Genomic DNA, 19,670 nt, shown 5'->3' on the forward strand with positions numbered 1-19,670 from the left:
GTGTTTTTCATGCGTATATATATGCACATAGATTTCAGCCTTATGGTTGCGTGATACCTTTTCGGCGTCTTTTCAGTAAAGTGTTTTCAGTTGCCTTGTAAACGCAGCGAAATAACATTTTAATTCTGTCAATCAACTTAACCACAAAAGCTTTTTTTCAATCGAACACGCAGATGATATATACAAATGTAAGATATGTTTTTGCAGATATGTATGCATATATATATATATATATATATATATATATATATATATATATATATATATATATATATATATATATACCGATATAAAAGCATCTTCCATGGCCTGTGGCTGAATGAACGTTGCGAAAAGCTGGCAAAACGTAAAATTGTTTTCACTTTTTTTTCTGCAAAGCCACTTTTAACTCCACGTTCATACTTTTGTATTTCAGCTGCAGGAACTTCTCCTTACTGCGCGGTATTTTGCACAGACCTTTTAACTCGGTACTTTTCCGCCAGCACTTTCAGCGTTGCACTTTCAAGAAAGTTGAAATCCCTTAGATGATAAGGGGCCTTATATCGACTGAACAGCTCTGGGGTTTGCTGCTGCAATCATGTATCCGCACTGTGAATTGCAAACGCGGCGGCAATTTCCGTGTTTAGTGAAAGCGAAAACAAAAAGCAAATATAAAAGAAAAAACGAAGTACGCGCAGCCAGAGGATGGGCGGCTGGTGATTCAAGGGGCCCCACCACTGCGGTGGCGGTTAATACAACGCGGCTGAGAGGCGCCCTGCAGAAGAAATTAGGAGGCAGAAGTACACAAGTCATCAAAATAATACACAAATAAGCGAAAAAGACAAGGATATGCACTTTTTTTACTACAAAATTGCTGCGGCTGCTGCTGTTTGGCTGCTGCTGAGTAGCGGAGGGGCCCTGCAGCAGATACGCAAAAGTCGATATGCGTAGTACCACGAACACAGCCCCAAAATAGGGTTTTCTTTTTCCAATTTTTACGCTAGGGATGTACTTGAAAGTGAAACAAATGCATTGGAAAGGAGATCGTACTCTATTTCGTGTTTTAATGGAGCTATTTTCCTTTGTAAGGAGAGACAATGGCCAGGGCGGTGAGTCGTTATTTATCCTTAAAAGTGAATAATTAGACATATTTCTTTCTCTCCACAAAATATTCTGGAAAGGCGCAGGAGAGTGCTGAGCTTGCGTTATTAGAAGCGGTGCAATGTACGAAGGAATCGCGCTGGGTTTTCGGGATGAAACCGAATAAAGTGCAAAAATGAAAGGCATCGATAAGTATAAAACATTGTATTACTATAAAAAAGAATAACGCAAGTTTTGGCGTCGTTCTTCGCGGGCCCCCTTGACTCAGCGCACAACGACGCTTCGGCAGACTGAAACTGACCATTGCAGAGGGAGTGACCTCAGTGGAAACACAGGTCTATCAGACGACATTTCTCCGATTAACTGAGCAAACTAATTAAATTAAATTGAATAAATGATAAATTAAAACTTTTATTCCTCTGTTCCACACAAAATTAGACGATTCTGCCGGTATCGCGCAGCTTCTCCTGGACGGAAATATCGTTGAGCACGGGCGGCGGATCGCTCGATGATTTTGGGTGCATCAAATGCACAGAAGAATTCAAAAACTAAAAATTTAAATATAATGCTATTAATTAAATAATTAAATAATAATTCACAATCCATTATACCTTCCTGGGTGTGTGTTTACTCTTCTTCTTCCTCTGCGTATCCTCCTCTGGGCACCTCTTCAGCACCACCACCACCACCTGCCTCAGCCTCCTCTTCCTCTTCTGGTTCTTCACGGCCTCCACCGGGTGTCTTACCGGAAACAAACGAAGAAACACGTTTTATTAAAGGGATTAGAATTGTAACAATACCCGCAATTATGAGCCCTGCGATGAGACCTCCTGGCACCAGGCTGCCCACCATCGATATTCCTATCAACAAGAAAGAACCACCGGCCAGCAAGAGCTTCGTTGTTCTCCCCATACCTGTTTCCTCTTTTATCGTTTGCAGTAAGGAAGCATATTTAATTTTCAGAAGTTTAATACAAGTATGACCGCAAGGAGAAGATAAAGACTTTTGCGGGTTGGGCTTGTTTTGAGCTTTTGATAAGAGGAACGACGTTGATGCTGTTGATTCATGTTCCCCTCTACGCCTTAAAATTCTTAGTCTTTCTCTAAAACTCTTTTTGGGTTTTTGTTTTCTTCTTTCGTTTTGCAGTCTTTTTTTCAACACTCTCTTCACGATTGCGCTCTGTAGCTCCGCCATTCCTTCTTTTGCGCTCATAGAATAAACTGAAGCTGCTCTTCCAGCCCCCATAAGAAAGGCAATTGCTGATATTTGTGATTTGCTGATGATAGCTCCTCTTTCTGTTCCGTGTTGTCTTGAAATCTTCTTTTTAGATGCAGAAGAGGCCGAGCGTTTCCCTCCCTTTGAACGAAAACTCTCAACAAACCGCAGCACGCCGCTCACTATTACTGCAATAACTGCCCTCGCTGCTCGCGTCTTTGCCATTAAGTCTAGCATTTTTGATCCCAAGGAATCCGCCACGGAATTTGCTGTAAAAAGAACCGAGAGAACAAAGCAGCCGGCAGCAACAAAACACAACAGACAAACAAAACAATAAAAAACGGAAAACCCGCACGAAAGGAATTACATTATATAATGAATTATATTATATTCGTTATGTCTTGCGATGACATTTTATTAATGGCTCTTCTACTAATATTGTTTAAATGAATGTGCGCTTGCTTGTTTAACATCATACGATGTGAACTTTATTGTTTTCTTGCTGCTGTACTTTATTGATATTTCTGGCTGTTGAAGTGCATACGTGTTTATTTGTTTAATATGGTGCGGGTGACGGGGTTAAAAGAGTGAACGACTTACCAAATGTGACATCTGCTTGTGTGTCTTCTTCTATTTCTTCTCTGAGGTCTTGAATTTCAGCTTCACTGGGTATGTGTGTAATTTCTGTATTTTGAATGGAGATCTCGGGAAGGTCTTTGCTGGGTGGGTTTTCTTCGTGCAGAGGGTAATGTATCTCTTTTAAATTTTCTTTTAAATTTAAATAAGTAGACATCACGCTACAGTTTAATTCCGTGCTCACTGCACTGCAATTCTCAATGTGTAGACTGCTGGTGAATGCGGCGATGAGGGCTTTTCTTCTCGCGTCTATGGATGACGCTTTCTGCATTTTGTTTCCAACAAAAATATTTATTTGACGTCTTGGACAGCTCTCAAAAGATATAAACAGCAACAACAAACGAATCAAAACGGGCTCCGCCTGCGGCTTACTCCCTATCTCCCGAACCATCAACTGCCACGCTCTCTGCAGCACACAGAACAAATGTTAACAAAAAAAAGCTGATATACAAATGTTTTAATAAATACGATGATACTGCTAGTGAGCATTGCTAGAATTCAGCAATATTTGTATTACTATTACTTTAGTGGTATTGACCATCTGTATTGTAGCTTTTTATTGTTATCAATATTATATGTGTTCAGCATACCCAGAAATCTCTGTCTTTATCTTTTTGTGTTCTTCTTCTTTTTCCTTGTTTCTTCTTCAGTCTTTCTTCTTCTTTATTAACACGATCTCTGAGTCCCCACCTCGTCATGAATTCGTTTTTTTCAGTTAGTTGTTGTAGTTTCTCTATCTGATCCCAACGGGTGTCAACCCCAAAGTCACCCACAGTGAAGCCCGGAAGAGAGAAGTCCGTCAAGGTGTAATTAAATTCTTCTAAACAGATAGAGAAAAGGACAAAGAAAGAGACAAGGGCAGATTCTAATTAAATACGGATACATATATTCTATTCCTTACATCTCTTGAAATGTTTGTGCACCTGGAATTCATATCTCTATAAATGCTCATATATTTTTTGAAGCAGAGACCAATCGGCGAGTCGCACATAAACCCGTTCAAAAGGATGCTGCTTTGATAAGCAAGATACTCTTATTAACTAAACCCCAAGCCCTAGCCCTAGCCCTCAGCCATCAACTACAACCCATATAGCGTAATCTTTCGGACCTTTACCCTGCACTTGAAACGTATCATGTAATTCGTAAACCCCAAACCCTAAACCCTAAACCCTAAACACTCACCATCTCTTTGTGTGAGCAACGGGTGCACGAGGGGCAACTGGAGGTTCTCGAAGAGGCAATCTGCAAATTGGGTAAAACAATGATTAGAAATATATAATTTAATGACTAAGTCATTTGTTTAAGAATAATATTCGATTAGAATTGCAGTTATTCAGCTTTTTATTGTTGCTTTTACGCTGTAGACTCCATATATGATTATTATCTCCATCAACGTAAACAAACAGAGAAGAGGGAGTGCTGAGAAGAAGCAACACTATGTGCCTGCTGCGCGAGGTGTATTCCATATATATAATTAAAGCTTTATAATACACATATAATTAAAGCTATATAACACATACATATATATAATTAAAGGTACATAATATATATGTATATATATATATTTATATACCTCCTTTGGCGGGTTGATCGCATTTGCTTGCAGCTTTCTCTAGCAGATGAATTCCCTCGTTGACAGAACTTAGACAAAGCTCCTTAAATTTATCTCCTTTAAACTTTTTGCAAAATTTTGTTCCCCGGTGCCTCGCCTCCGCCTCAGGACGCAGAGTCACACAAGCGAGAAGACCTATAGAAAACAAACAAGCGAATAAATGTATAAATAAACTAAAATGAGGAAATAAATAGATAAACAAAAGGGAATATCTTTTCAGAAAGAAGAATGCAGTGTGTGCTTCAGATGTTGGGCTCGCGCCTTCAGCGTTTGGTTGCAAAGGAACCGAATGCACTATTTCTTGTATGGTGACGCCAAAAATAAATTTGTTTATCGTTGATAAATAAAAAACAAATTATTATTCATTTAATTTTCTTTTATAAATAATAGGCAAGCCACAATCTATACAAATTCATTTTGTTTTCGTACGTTTGCCTCGAGGGGAAGCGACGAGGTTATCTATGGCTTCGTCTATGTGAGCTTTTTGAAAGAGAGCCTTTTGACTGAAAAAGCTCCTTATGCGAGTTAATACATTTGTAATGCCTCCAAGCTGCAGCAACAAATAAGACGAGGGGTGTTAGGATGAGAGAGAGGAACTGCAGAGCGTTTTTCTTTGCAAGAAAAAAGAAAAAGAAATAGTCGTGGAGGAGAACACACATAGAAAAACAAAAGCGAGACAAACAATGCAAAAAGGGGAGAAAGCAACACAGCAAAACAAAACAAAATAAGAAAGAAAAAGAAAGATAGGCAAACAAAGCGAAGTAAAACAAAGCTCACTACTCCTCCCCGTGTTCTGCTTCTTCTCGGTGAATTTTCATTTAATTGCAAAAAGTCTCCGGAGGCAAAAAGAGGAACATGGCGGTGACCTGATGCAGATAGAGCTGAATGAAGCCCAATATCAATATATTGAGTTTTGGGGCTTAAATTCGGGTATGTTTGCTCTACGAATTCTGCAGCTGCGCAGAGATAAAGACACACAACGCAGAAAGACTCGAATGACACACCTCAGAAACAAAGATGTGTATAAGTATATATATATATATATATATATACCCCGTTCAAGGGCCTCTGGATCTGTCGGTGCCTGGAGCCAAAGAGTGCCTCGAAATACAATCCAGCTGTAATGGCTTGCTGTTACAAATGCACGAAGCTGCATGTAGATCCGCACAGCTGTAAAATAGGCAAATATTTGGTTTCTCACTCTGCGTTCCATTGCAAGAGGAAAGGGAGAGAGCGGCGAGGATAACGCCGGCCGAGGGGGCCCTCATCCTGCTGCCGATGAAAAAGGAGAAAAAAACCACCGTATCTGCACCTCTGATGCGTCAATGTGTTTTTACTCGTTTTGTTGTGTTCTTATAGTTTTATGCGAGGTTTTTAACCCAAAAAAAAATGAACTTTTCCAGAGTATTTCGGCCGCGGTCTCGTCTACTGTGGTCACTGCACGGCGGCAGTGAGAAACCAGCGAGGCGTGCAGGCAAACAGAAGCACACAGCCGAAAAATATAAGAGTATGAATATAATCGTTTTTATTTCTCTGTAATTTTGGTTTTATTTAATATTAAAAGACCAAAAGTGCAAACAAATGCAAGCAAAGAAGGCTGACCTCTGCGACTGACCAATGGCCGTCTGCAGAGGGCCTCGACCGCTGTTCAGCGTGCAGGCAAGGCCGGCGGTGTTTTCTGTTTTTTAAGGTAATTTTTTGTTCTTTTTTATTCATTAATATTTGTTTCATAATATTTAGTTTATCGTAAGGATATGGTGTGTGTATTTTGCCTCTGCTTAGGTTAAAACTATCATCCACACGCCTGAGAGGCATCCGTCGATGCACCGTGTATGACGACTTCATTTTGTGAGCCGCAGATAAGCGAAACTGAAAAAAATAAACTTTTTTGGTTGAACAGTTCATTATAAGCGTTAAACACGTTGAAAAATCGTAGATATACAGATGCCAATAATATATTCGTGGTGCTGTTACAGTCACTATTACACATATATACGGCATCGGTGCAGTGCTGAGTACAACTATAAATATAAAAATAATCAGCAGGATATATGAATACAAATGGAGTCAAGGCACATATAAACCTATCTGGGGCTTTACACGCAAATAACAATGAAATCGATCACCGTTTCTAATCATTCCTAGCCTTCAGGCAGCGTCCCGCAGCAGCAGCACCAGCGGCAGCACCAGCAGCAGCACCGCCAGCAGCAAGATCACCAGAAACAGCTGGACCAGCAGCAGCAACCCCTTTCTCGGCATTTTGCAGCATGCAGACTCGAAATATCAACAAGAACACGCAGGCAAGCTATAAGGAAACCAAACCCTAAACCATACGCTCTGCAACCCTACACCACCCTAAACCGTTAAACCTAAACGCTAGGTTTACGCCGTATACCCTGAACTATAGTCCCTAAGCATATATATTAAACTCTAAACATCCACTCTCTTCCTTGCCATCGGTAAGTTTTCAGAGTTAGTACAGCAGCAGGAATTCGTTCATTTGAATCAATAAATGAAACGCTGCTGCGACGTGTTGAACTGCTTTCCTTTTGCGGCTCAAACACTCCCGTCCAGCAAAAACAGCAGCAGCAGCAACAATTGCAGCAGCTGCAGCAACTGCAGCAGCTGCAGCAACTGCAGCAGCTGCAGCAACTGCAGCAGCTTCAGCAACTGCAGCAGCTGCAGCAAGAGCAGCAGCCGCATCAAACGTAGAAGCCACACCCGATGGAGTAGCCGCAGCAACAAGCTGCTGGAACAGCAGCATCGAGCATCGAGGCAGGAATTTGCTGAAGGAGAACTATATGAGTCCCTGGAAAGCAGCAGAGTCTTGATGCAGCCACTGATGATCTGTTACCTGCAGCACTTTGGCGATTCCCTTGGCTTGCAGCTGCACCGCCCTGTACAGGGGCAGGCGTCTGACGGTGCCTTTTGCAACGTAAGTAATGTTGCAGTTGCTGAAGTTGCTGCAACCAGCAGCAGCAGCAGCAGCAGCTGTTGCTGCTGCTGCTTCTGCCTCCTCAGAAGAAGACAGCAAACGAAAGTGCCAGGGGTCCTCCAGTAGACATTCCTTCTCAAACACCACATCTGCTATCTGCAGTATTGAAGCAAAATATGTTACATAAAGCACACAAACAAACCGAAACAAAAATATAAACAGAAATGTATGGGCAGTGAAACAAACAAACGAACTGAAACCAACATAAACAAATAGAAGGCTAATGTGACAAAAACACATACAAGCAGAAACATACAAAAAAGATGAAACTTAAAGTTATTGAAACAACCAAAGCAACAAAACCAGATAAATAGAAGAAAGAAAACAGACACAAACAGAAGCAACATAAGCGAAAAGGAAAAAAATTGAATAAAACGGAAACAAAAAGCAAACGGCAAAAAACCGAGAAGAATCGCGATAAGAGACGCATTAACTTGATGCATACGGAGAAGTAAGTTGATTACATGAATAGTAAAAAAGAAGAATTTAGAGAAATCAAAGAAAAATTAATTAAAAAAAGAAGAAAAAAGAAGCTAATTAACTGAAAAATAAAGAAGAAACACTGAATAGCACGAGTAAAGCAAATTTAGTTTAATAGACACAAAGAAGAACGAATCAAACTAAACGCATAATATATATACTAATAAATAAGATAATATATTAATATATAAAATAAGAAAAGTAATAAAAGGCCTCACAGCTGATGGTTTTCCGTTTTTGTCTTCAACATTTCTTGCATTGAGTTCATCTCTTCTGCTGTGTTCAGCAGCACATGCATCTCTGAGATATTGTTTTTCATGATCTGATAGTTTAAGAAGTGTTTGTTCATCGAAAGCATCGAATTGCCCCAAAACTTTAACAGACATTTTATCTAACAAATGCTGGCGAGTCTGCTGAAATACCTTCAGCACTCTCAGTGCATGCAATACATCTAACTCCAATACAAAACGACGATTCTCAACCGCCTCAATCTCCTCAGCAGATGTTTCCGAACTCAAACTAAGCACAAGCCACACAAAAGGGTTTAGGGTTTAGGTTTTAATCTCAGTTGTACAGAAAAAACATGCATGCATGCGTCTCTGATGATGCTGATATAAGGGTTTAGGGCTTTGGGATTAGGGTTTAAGGAATTAGGGTTCTGAGTTCAGAGTCTATGGTATGCGTATCCATGCATGCTTGTGTGTGTTTGTGTTTTGTGTGTGGTGGAGTTTCTGTTGGGTTCATCAATACAGTGCAGGTAGTGAACACAGCTTCAGAATTTGGGTTTCTGCTGAAATAGCTAAGCGGGTGGTTGAGAGTGAAGGGCCAGAGTTCATTGATTAGTTTGTGTGTTATCTACTGCACTGAACTGAAATGAGAGATGTTTTAGATAAAAACATATATCTCTCCACCCCTTCACCTCACTTGTTGAGGAAAGCGTTGCACTTCTGCAGCTGCTGGTAATAGTCTTTGAGTTCTTCTTCTGCTGCTCGCAGCAAATGGGTTGGGTAATCCGTAATGACGTCAGCCTGCTGCAGCAGCCGCACCTCCTCAGGCATCCTGCTGAGGCAGGCGGACTTCTCACGCGACATTTCAGTGAAAATGCAGCAGAAGATTCATAGAAAAAGGAAAAAAAAAACAAAAAAGCGGACAAAAACAGCACCAATCACGCCCCTCCTGGGTTCCCTCACGTACGCATCCATCCCACACAGGATGTCATCAGGAAGATCTCAGGCTGTCTTCTGCGACTACAAGCATTTCAAAACGAATCATTTTCCTTTAAAATAATTTGTTTTCACACCGCGCAGGTCCTCAATATAAAAAAAAATGAGTATGCTGGAGGCCCCAGGGGGGCCCCCTACACAACCACCCCCCCCAGGACCACCGACAGACGGAAGAAAGGTGGTGGTGGTGTTGGCTTAGAGGGCGAGCATAAGAAAACAAATATGCAAAGGAACGAATAAAAACATGAATTAGCAAATATATAAATAAATAAAAATATAGATGAGTTGATTGAACAAGGAACATGAAGTTAAGAACAAGGTAATCCGATTATCTGACTTCATTCAGCAGACGCATCATCGCAATAGTTTAGCCACATGCGTAGAGCTTAAAAAAACGAAAATTTATAACAACTATAAGTCCCAGCAAGCTTTGAATGTTATTAGTAACTGCAATCAACCGTAAGTCCGCACATTTATGGGGCGTTTTGCAGAGAATACCAGCGACATTCTCTGGGGCTGGCGGTGTATAGTAAACTCCGACTGAAGTTTGTGTTCATTGGATTTCTATATGCATGTACGTTTTCTGTTGTGTGCCAGGGTTGTGCTTCACAGCCGCTGTCTGCAACGTTAGCTCCACATGCAGCAAAGGATGTATAACGGTGGTCCTCGGTTCTATACGAGGACCGTCGTGAGCGGCAACAGATTCAAATACTTAGGGAAATGTTTCTGAAAAGCAGCTGGCATCCCCTCTGGTCTTCAGGATGCCTGAATCCTCGGCGCAGAGTCATCGGTCAGGGGTGGAGAAGACGGGCTGATATGGGTTGAAACCCTCACCGCTTCAGCTAGCGCTGCAGGGCAACCCCGAGAGTGAACAGGAATTTGTTGTTCGCTGCGGCAAAACGTTTTACTCATCAAAATAATGTGACATCGTATTAAATATAATTAAATACACCCCATCTTCCCTTCGTTCAGATCCAAAAGGAGCCTCTCTCTGTAACCAATGATTGCTTGGAAAGCACCCCGTAAAAAACAGAAGAAAAAGCTATCAGCGAGCCACAGTTGTGGTGCTGCAAGGGTGCGAGTTTGAAACATATAATAGTATTATATTGATGATTATTCGAGCAAATATTATTTTCATTATTGTTATTGATATTATAATTATTATTGGTGTTGTTTTTATAGCCCCTATTAGGAAGGGCAATTGAATAGGCACAGCACGCAGTGCTCGACAACCGGTGCAGACCCAGCATGAATTCAGTAAAAGATGCATTTGTTTATTGTATTTGGTGCAAGACTGTGCGAAGGTAGAAGGAAATAATATTGCCTATTAGCTGCCTACACCAAACAACAGAAAGCCGAAAAAAGCAAGGACAAAAGTTGAACAGAATGTAATTCTGCTTTTCAGCGCATCTTTGCGCGTTTCTTCTCTTGAATGTTTTAGTTTCATCCTCCAATATCTTCTGGTAAAGGAGAAAAAAAGGAAGATGGGGGACAACGAGGCGAAGAAGACGGAGAAGATGAAAGAGCAAAGGTAGGAAAAAAGCGAGAAGATGAAAAACAAGGGGAACAAGAGAAACAAGAAGAACAACGAGAGCGAGCTACATATTCAGACAGACAGACAAACTCATTTTATTTTTTAGGCGAAGCACTTAAACATCAAAATGCAACACGTCCATGCAAGAAAATATATCATCAGGATGAACTTTCTGCTGTATGTGATTGCTGCTGGAGGCCTCTTTGGACAAGTGCAGAGAAAACCAAATAAATGCATGAGCAAACTGACCCTTCAAAGCAAAGAGCTATAAGACATGGTTTTGACACTTATGATGCAATTTTTTGTTGTTTCTTGTCAAACTCAATTTTGAATCTTTATATGTATTTGTTCTCTTGGCGGAAACGGCGAATTCGTCGGCTCAGACTTTGTTGTTAGGCTCGAAGTTGTAGCTTTTTAGTTTCCTTATTTCTTATAAACCACTAAATATTTTCGTTTGTCTCCGTGGTGCATACTAACGAGACGTTTTTGTCATTTCGTTTAATATGCACCAGCATGTACGTTGTGCACATTTATTTAGTGAACATCACCAAGTAGGCGATGCAAATTTATTAAATGTGCACTACCAAGGAAAACCCAAGGAATTAAGACAGACACAAAAGAATCAAAGCGCTATAAAGAAAAAAACACCCCCTCCCGTCCGCGCGCTTTGGGTCTTAGTACTGTCGTCACCTCAGAGCCATTTGGGTACATAACGCTGCCTGACAGCGGAGAATGTTTGGGTGCCCCAGATTGCTGCACAGCTGCAGTCTGTGTAAACCCCAGAACTATCTACATTACACCCTGGGTCTGTGTGTATGCCAACCCACAGCACATATGCCACTCTAGGAGCACCCCGTGCATGCAAAGCTGCTGCAGTATAGGCGGGGACTGCCTTACGAGCATTTGAACTATTGCCAAGACTCCTTTTGGAGGATTCAGAGTGCCACTGCATTTCGTTTTTGAGGGGCAGGCAAGAGAGGAGGCGCCGCCTGGGTTCTGTGCTGCGCGCCGCTGCTACGATTGTCCAACTAGCAGCTGCAAGCTAATGATTTTTCATGCTTTTAATACTGAAATGGCAAATGAAAAACCCAAAATATCAATTTAGGATTGTTAAATAGTGACCCTCCGCACATGTAATAAGCAGGCGAGCTACAGTTGTTGCTTCCTCACTCCGCTCCACGCAGCCGACGGCATACGACGCTGCATCGAGAAAGCAGGAGATCACATCCAAATTAAGTGCAAAATCCCGATTTGATTGTGTTAAGTTCTGAACAGAATTGTTCTAGTGATGTTTCAAGGCATCTTTCTGAGAGTCGCTGCGTTGCGGAGTGGTCCGGGCACGGAGTGTCTGTACAGGTGGTGAGGACCACCAACCTCAACAACGAGAGCATCGTCCGGTTTCCAAGAGTTTTGCTTGAATTCCCCACGACTATAAAACAATTTAGCTCCCTTTTACCTTTGACTTTTTCTAGTATTTGTCATATTTTGCTGCTTCGTTTTTGCGGCCCGCCCGTGGGGTTTCAGCGCCGCCGCACTTCGTTGATCACCCGCCGGCACCGCAGTCTGAAGCTTCCCTTCAGCGCCTAAACCGGGATTCAACGTGAATACTCTTCATTTTTCCTTCCTTTTGCTTCCTCTGAACTGGTGTACCCCTTGTCATTACGTGCTGGGCCTCATCGTGCCCCCAGGCGACCGTGTGCGTTGCGCCTGTCCTGAGATTTTGTTCTGCGGAGATGAGGGGCAGAATAACCCTCCTAGTTCTAGTGGCGTTCCTCTCCGCTGATGTCTCCCTATCTCTGCTGATGAAGAGGCCCGGAGGTACAGAACCGGTGTCTGTGGATTTAGCAGAGGAGGGAGTTGAAGTGACGTCCCCCCCTGCGGTCTCCGCCTCTCGCTTTATCAATCTTTCTCACAATGCAAGAGGCAGAAACCGTTCTCCTTACTGCCTCGAGGACGACTGCGCATTTGCCGTTCACAGCGCTCACGCAAGGAAAACCAAAGCGCAAAAGCTCAAAAAGAAAGCAAAGAAACTGGAAAACAAGGCAAAAGAACTGAAGAAACTATATCTTCAAAACCACACTGAAGAAGAATACCAAGTACTCAAGTACGGAAGCCTCGTAGACGCCTTAGAGAGGGAAACCGCCGCTGCAGCAGAAGGAGAAGGAAGTGAGGAACCACAGCAGGGCTAAGCCCTCCAGCTGCTACATTTGGAACTTAAGGAGGCAAATGGAGAAATAATATACACCAACAACCTGAACGTTTCGGTGTCAGTTGGCGACCTGTTGATTGCCTGCCCCCGTTTTGTCTCTACAAGATTTGTGTTTTGTTCCTGGCAGACCATTCGCATTTTTTTCCTATCTTCTGTTCTCTTTCGTGTCTCGTGTCATACCATCAATACCCAGTGACGGCTGCAGAGGCGTTAGCCGCAGAGAGAATCAACGGGTGCGAACAAAAACCAAACATTAACTTCGCATATGATGATGGTGTTTCTGTTATTCTTGTGGTAGTGGTACTGCTGCAGCTGCTTTTGCTGCTACAGCAACGCGTATACTATCAGGTATCGCGGCAAAACAGAAGCTACCTAGAGCCCATGCTGATACATCTGAGTGATTCAAAATCACTTTTCCGTTTGTTTTTTCTCTGGATTCTTCTAATAATCCGTTTGCTTCCTCGGGCGTGGTTGGTTTGGTTGCCCACACAACTGTCGTTAGAGTCTCCTCTCCTTTGCTGCACCAGCATGCGGGAGTAGGCGGCAACAGCGAATAATAAACGACCTAGTATGCTTTTTTGATTATTTCTTGTGATAACATCTACAACAATGAAGTGTCTAGCGCCGCAGCACGTATTCGTGAATTGGCTGTCTCCGTCGGCTAGCCATGCAACATATGTACAAGCACGGGTTCCTCCCAGCAGCACGAAACTTGCGGAAAATAAAACGGAAAACGACTCAAACCGTTTTAACTACTTTATTTTGTTGTTTTCATTCACCGAATCTAATGCGGAAAAATCATTTGCATCCTTTTGGTGCTGCTGTCGCTTCTGCTGCCGTATGGTGACCTGCCTCGATGCTCGGGCGCCGCTTGCACAGCGCCACCGCCGACGGGGTGTGGTGAGAGGCTGGTCATTCCCTGGAGTTTTGTGTTATTTTTGGCTCTTCTTGGTTTTTTACTTAACTGTATGAACCATACAACTGTTTACTTGAGGTAGGGCAGCATTCAATGCATAGATCCCTTAGTCATATCTCACCATGAGGCTGCTGGACGCCATGGCTGCGCCGGTGGTCGCCGTGTTGGTCATGGACGCAGGAACTGAAGCTGCATTTGCTTCTCAGTCTTCAGAAGATCATTTTGCTGATCTATTTGCGCATGTAAGCCTCCAAACTGACGAACTACGTGGAGATATTAGCGGCGGCCCAGCAGAAGAAAGAGGCAGCCTCGACACCGTGAGGGCACCTGCGGTCACCGTGGCTGTCGGCAGTTTCTTGGAAGGGAAGAAGAGGAAAAAGGGGAAAAGTAAGAAAGAAAAGAAGAGGAGAGAAAGGAAGAGGAAAGAAAAGAAGAGGAGAGAAAGGAAGAGGAGGGAGAAAAAGCGGACACGAGAGCAAGAGTTGCAGCCATCACCACAGCCAACAGTACCGCTTGAACAACTACAGCAACAATACAAAGAGGCAAAAAGAAGCTATATGCTCACGCATAGTAAAGAGCAGTTCTTTTTACTCAAGTATCAAACCCTGACGCACGCTCTCCAAACCGCCCCATAGGCACGTTCTTGTCTCCATTCAACGTGAGTAACACACCAACAAGCAATGCAATTAGAAATTAAACCAAGTGCAAATGCAAATAAAAATGTTGGTTTTTGAACCAAGTATCGATTTTACATTTTTAAACCCGTTATTTTAATTTAACCCCACGGAGGAAATCTGCTTGCAGCGAAACAGACTCCTGGAGACCTCGTTTTATTAATAATCAAACTGCACATATTTTGTTGTTTTTACAGAGGTACGCATGAAACCAGTCATGTCCATTCTTTCAGGCATAGAGCTACACACTTCAAACTTATATTTCAGTATTATAGCAACCAGAGGCGGAATACTTAACGCGTTAGCTAAGGAATAGTAAATAAATATTTTATTCGTTAAGAAATAGGAAATATAAAAGATAAATCAGCATTAGCTTCATTTGGAAGTTCAGGTAGAGTAGTTAAAACTGAAACATGTTCATTTCCATTTAACCGTAAATCATATTTAGGACATTAGCTCAGAGGGTAAAACCACTTAATTTATAAGTGATAATGTTGAAATTACTGGGACATAATAGTTATACAATTCAAAAATAGCTAATTTAAACAACGTTGGTATAGAACGTTACCCTTATTGATCTAATTCAGTTAAATTTTGTTTATTATATTTAGTATCTAATAATGTGTCTAAAATAAAATCTTAGATGGAAAAGAAGAATAGCAACACGATCACCGCTGTTATTTCCGGCGTTTAAATAAGACTTCCTCAGTCTGTTCTATACGGCAAGACAAAGTGCACTGTGTAGATGATTTATTCTCTCAGTTGATTGCATATTCCTTTAGTTGAAGTTTGGGAATTGGTGAATGAGTGCATATTGCTTTAGTTGAAGTTTGGTGAATGAAAAAGAACTTTAATATATCAAGGGCCAGCGTTACGATAGTGGAGAGTGACAGTATTTGCGGCATAATACTATAATATACATCATATAATTATAATAAATGATACTGATATTGCGCGCACTGACAATGACAAAATCTGTGTTCAAAGTCTTGTACTAGGATCAGCATTATAACTGAATATTACTAGTAATGAGAATACCAATAATATTACAGTGATGAACAATGGCAGGGTTGCTTGTACTACGCCTCTTGCTGCACAGAAGCTCCTTTTAAGTGAGCACAGAAATGGTTATGTCGTCTCGAAAAACAGGTATGAATATGCATGGTATGCGATAAGGAAATTTAGAGACAACATAGCCATTTCTGTTTTCACTTTTATTCCATTTCACATCTGTTTATTTCGTCGACTTCGTATTTTACTACATCAATTTCATCTACTCCACATTTATATCCCTTTATTTCATCCAAATTTAATGTCATCTTTCGTCATTTTATTCATTTAAAACTGGCCATTTGATGTGCTGCGTATTTTAGTGTATCTATCCTATACATTCCACATGCAAATTTGTTTTTTTTGTTTTAGTTAACACTGAAAATCAAGTATTCCATGTTCAGATATGCATATTGCACCCATATCACATCGAAATGTGTTTAATCCGCTTCTCACATCTGCAGTTTCCTTCTGTTTTATTCAGATCTGTCAATTTCATACACTGCATGCACGTTGTATTTAAATCATTCATTTCATGTAATGCATATACCAATCCGTTTATTTCGCTTACTTCATATTTGAGCATGCTATGCTTAGCGTGAAAAACTGTTTATTTATATCATATTTAAAGATGTCCCACTTGAAACAGAGACCGAACATGCGAGACCGAGAGACCCCCGGCTGGTTGTGACAAAGGAGCTGGTGAGTGGCGGCGCAGGATCGCGCACAGGTCCCCATACTGGATTCTGCGCGTGTGGCAGGATATATAGATCAGTTCGACGAAGCCTCAGTTGCAGACTTCGAGGCGTATCTCTAGCAACTCCGAATACGCCGACGTATGCGAACTCCCAATGCCTTGCAGCAAATTTACAGAGCAGGAAACGACATTCAAGGATATACGCATGACGCCTTAAGCCCCATTCGTGAGGCACTGCCGTACGTCTGAGCCCCAGACTTGCACGCCTGAAGTTGTCACTTGAATACATGTCAGTATAAGCCAATTTCAACGGAACCTTTTAAAACAAGCGAGTCTGCCATGTTGTAGAACCGGCAATATGGTAGCCCCATTCCACAGCTTGACAAATGTTGAATTTTCACGGCTAGTAGTTATTCCGTGTTTGTAATGGCCTTCGCTTTGATCTCTGCATTGTTACGGCCGGTAGCAGACGCATTTGGATGAGCCTAATAGAAGACGCGGAACATAAATGCAGGTCAGCAAGTCATTTCAGCCTCGTCTCCCTCCAAACTATTGGTTTTGTCCACCCTGCAAGGTAATTTACTCAGGTGGAGCTCAGCTCGGAGGCAGAAAACTCCAAAATATGCTAGCAACCGGAATTAACTAGAAGGGTTTTTAAACGCTATCGCATGTATGGAACCCGACACAACGTACAATTTCAAATGTGCTTTTTATGCACGCTATGCCACCACAGGCGTCTGGTAACGGAGAGAGGTGTGTAGTTTATTGCACTCATCTATCACGAAGCAACCTTGCCCCTAGAGCTCTCTCCCAGCGTTTCGCCGTTTATTTAGCTGGGTTACTGTAGTGATTTACCACTACAGTGATTTAGCACTACAGTAAGCCAGCTAAATGAAGATACCTTGCCCCTAGAGATCTCTCTGACCGTTTCACCGTTTATTTAGCTGTGATATGTAGAGAGGGACTACAGTAAGCAGCTGCATGCCTGTTTCTTTTGCACTTCTGCATGGAGGACTGCATCGGCCGTTAAGGCAGATAACGTCTTTCTCAAAGCTGGCAGTTGATAGGGGCGGCTGGTGCACGGTAATGATGCTTCTCGAGTCATCTGAAGAACAGCTTTGCAGTACACGGGCAGCCAACAAAAGTGCTTAAGCGCCTCCGTTGGAGGGTTTTAGAGTCGAGCACCTTGAAAATGTGTTGGGAATCATCGTATGTTTGTGTTCCTGGAGCTACTCAGACCAACTGCCGATTGCATGCCGCGAACGTCGCCAGAAAAGGTCCCAGTTGCGGCACGGGCACGAGACTCTCAAGTGTTTTCATGAGCAGCCTAAGTCGTTAAACAGCGAACGGCTCTTTTTCTTGACATGGAGTTGCAAATTTCCTTTGGGGTTTAGTTTGGGGTGCTCGTGCTTGCTTCGGAGGTGATCGTTCTCCAGCAGGTGGAATTTCTTCATGCAACTCAGCAACATGTCAGACGAACATGTTTAGTACCTGTCTGACAAACATGTTTAGTATCCACACCAGACTGTAGAGGGTGTTTGTGCCTTGGCAGCTACACTCAGTCACGATAGAGGACAGCAACGAAGGCAGCTGGCTGCGTCTCTGAGGCCTTATTCGGAACAGCTAGGACGATCCACCGGCAAACTGTTACCGCCTCTGGGGCGCTGTCAACATGCGTACGTAGACATGCAAGCAAGCAAGTTATTTCGACACAGCACGTGCTCAGCCTTGCGGTCTCTCCCCAGATGGCCTTTCGGAGAAAAGAACATCCATGTAGCGCACTGTCCCTACCGAAGCGTGCAGCGGAGTTCGCATTTCAATCTGCTCCACCGTCCAAACAGCACGCACTGCACAAAGGACTAGTCGCACCCAACTGGGCCTGCACATACAGTTGGTCAGAGCCGCCTGTAACTAGCGGAGGACACGGCTACGCAGCTTGCGAAACATTTCTCGTAGTTGCAGACACTCCAGGCGATGCGGCCTCAAACTTGTTTCACTGAAGGATATCAATTGGCACACAGTCTGTCCCTCCGCCTTCCTATCCCTCTTTGTTGCCGTCATTTAGGTTTCATACACCGGACACTGAGCACTGTGCTGCGCCAGCTATTCTTTGAGCAGTATGACGAGCGCTAGCCGCTTCGTTGCCATGAGGAGAGCCTGCCAATGCTAAACTACTCGAAACTTGCCTGCTCAGTCTCCTATATCTCACGGTGGCCTTCAGTCCTGGCCATTGGTTCCAAGAGGTCATTCTACTGCCTGAAAGGCGTGCTTTCAAGCAGGGGTATCAGCAGAGTCAGGTGTGGAAAAGAAAGCTGCAGAGTCGATCGCGCATACAGGTCTTCAGCTTAAATAATGTAATTTTCTCTTCTCAAGGGGAGGCGTCCCTTGTTGTCGAGGTGGTTGGGCCGCGATGTGTGCATATCCAGATCCCGAAACCCCAGCTTCGACATAATTTTCACCAGCATTGCTGGGGCATGATTCAGACCAACGTTTCTGAATTAGGAAGCTATGTAGGAGTTTGCAGCGACATCTGTTTGGCGGGTTGAAGATGCTGTGTGGGGTTACTGTCCTTATTGTCGAGGTAGTTGGTCCGCGGTCTGTGCGGATTTATATCGCGACACCCCGCCTTAAACATGATTTTCTCCATCAATGCTGGGCCATGATTCAGACCAGCGTACCTGAATTAGGAGGCTATGCGGTGGCATTGCTTAGCCGGGTTGAAGATGTGTGAGGAGTTCCTTCCCAAGCCCCTCCGTCTTGCAACTTGATTTCCAGTACCCCATTTCAGGCTCTATTCACACCAATGCCAATATGCTGTTCAGCGAAACCTCCATTACCTTTTAGATGAGATGCGGCTGAGCTTTCTCAACTGACGGAACAGCTCGGATAATCAGAATTTGAGTGTTTTTTTTTTCAATTCCACTCGTCGATAGTCTTCCTGTCATCGAGCTGATTGGGCCGAGGTTTGCATCGCTATTCCCCACCTTCACCATGGTTTTTAGCTTCAGTGTTGGTACACCCTTTCGACCAGCGAACCTGAATTTGGACGCTGTGTAGGAGTTTGCCGTGACCATGCTTAGGAGGCTTGAGCATCTTGGCTTTACAAGAGAGCTTCATGATCACAGTAGCACCATGATATGTAGGGAGGGACTACACTAAGCTGCTGCACATGTGCACTGAGCGTTAAGGCACGCTACGTTCATCTCAAAAGCGGCAGTTAATAGAAGGTGCAAGCGCATGATAGCGAGGTTTCCATATTGAGCGCACACATCGAATGGATTTCGAATCATGCATCTTAGAACAAAAAGCCTGAAAGTACTGCTTCACTGCCCACCTCGAATGTCATTTG

General features: G+C 42.9%; 3 protein-coding genes across 3 annotated transcripts; 1 reads left to right on the top strand and 2 right to left on the bottom strand.

Annotated features, from left to right (window-relative positions):
• Positions 1–1,707: 1,707 nt before the first annotated feature.
• EMH_0062680 (uncharacterized protein) lies at positions 1,708–1,992 on the bottom strand (the record flags this gene model as incomplete). The annotated part of the gene is made up of 1 exon (XM_013501555.1): positions 1,708–1,992. One exon carries the CDS (start codon positions 1,990–1,992, stop codon positions 1,708–1,710), a length of 285 nt encoding a protein of 94 aa, XP_013357009.1.
• Positions 1,993–7,340: 5,348 nt separating this feature from the next.
• On the bottom strand, positions 7,341–9,076 carry EMH_0062790 (uncharacterized protein; the record flags this gene model as incomplete). The annotated part of the gene is made up of 3 exons (XM_013501556.1): positions 7,341–7,634; positions 8,237–8,537; positions 8,943–9,076. The coding sequence occupies 3 exons, from the start codon at positions 9,074–9,076 to the stop codon at positions 7,341–7,343; spliced, it is 729 nt and encodes a 242-aa protein (XP_013357010.1).
• A 3,432-nt stretch (positions 9,077–12,508) lies between these two features.
• EMH_0062900 (uncharacterized protein) lies at positions 12,509–12,964 on the top strand (the record flags this gene model as incomplete). Its single annotated transcript, XM_013501557.1, has 1 exon — positions 12,509–12,964. The coding sequence occupies one exon, from the start codon at positions 12,509–12,511 to the stop codon at positions 12,962–12,964; it is 456 nt and encodes a 151-aa protein (XP_013357011.1).
• Between the last annotated feature and the right edge of the window lie 6,706 nt (positions 12,965–19,670).

This window comes from Eimeria mitis, genomic scaffold (assembly GCF_000499745.2).
Source record: "Eimeria mitis Houghton genomic scaffold, Emh_scaff71, whole genome shotgun sequence".
NCBI classification, from domain to species: Eukaryota; Apicomplexa; class Conoidasida; order Eucoccidiorida; family Eimeriidae; genus Eimeria; species Eimeria mitis.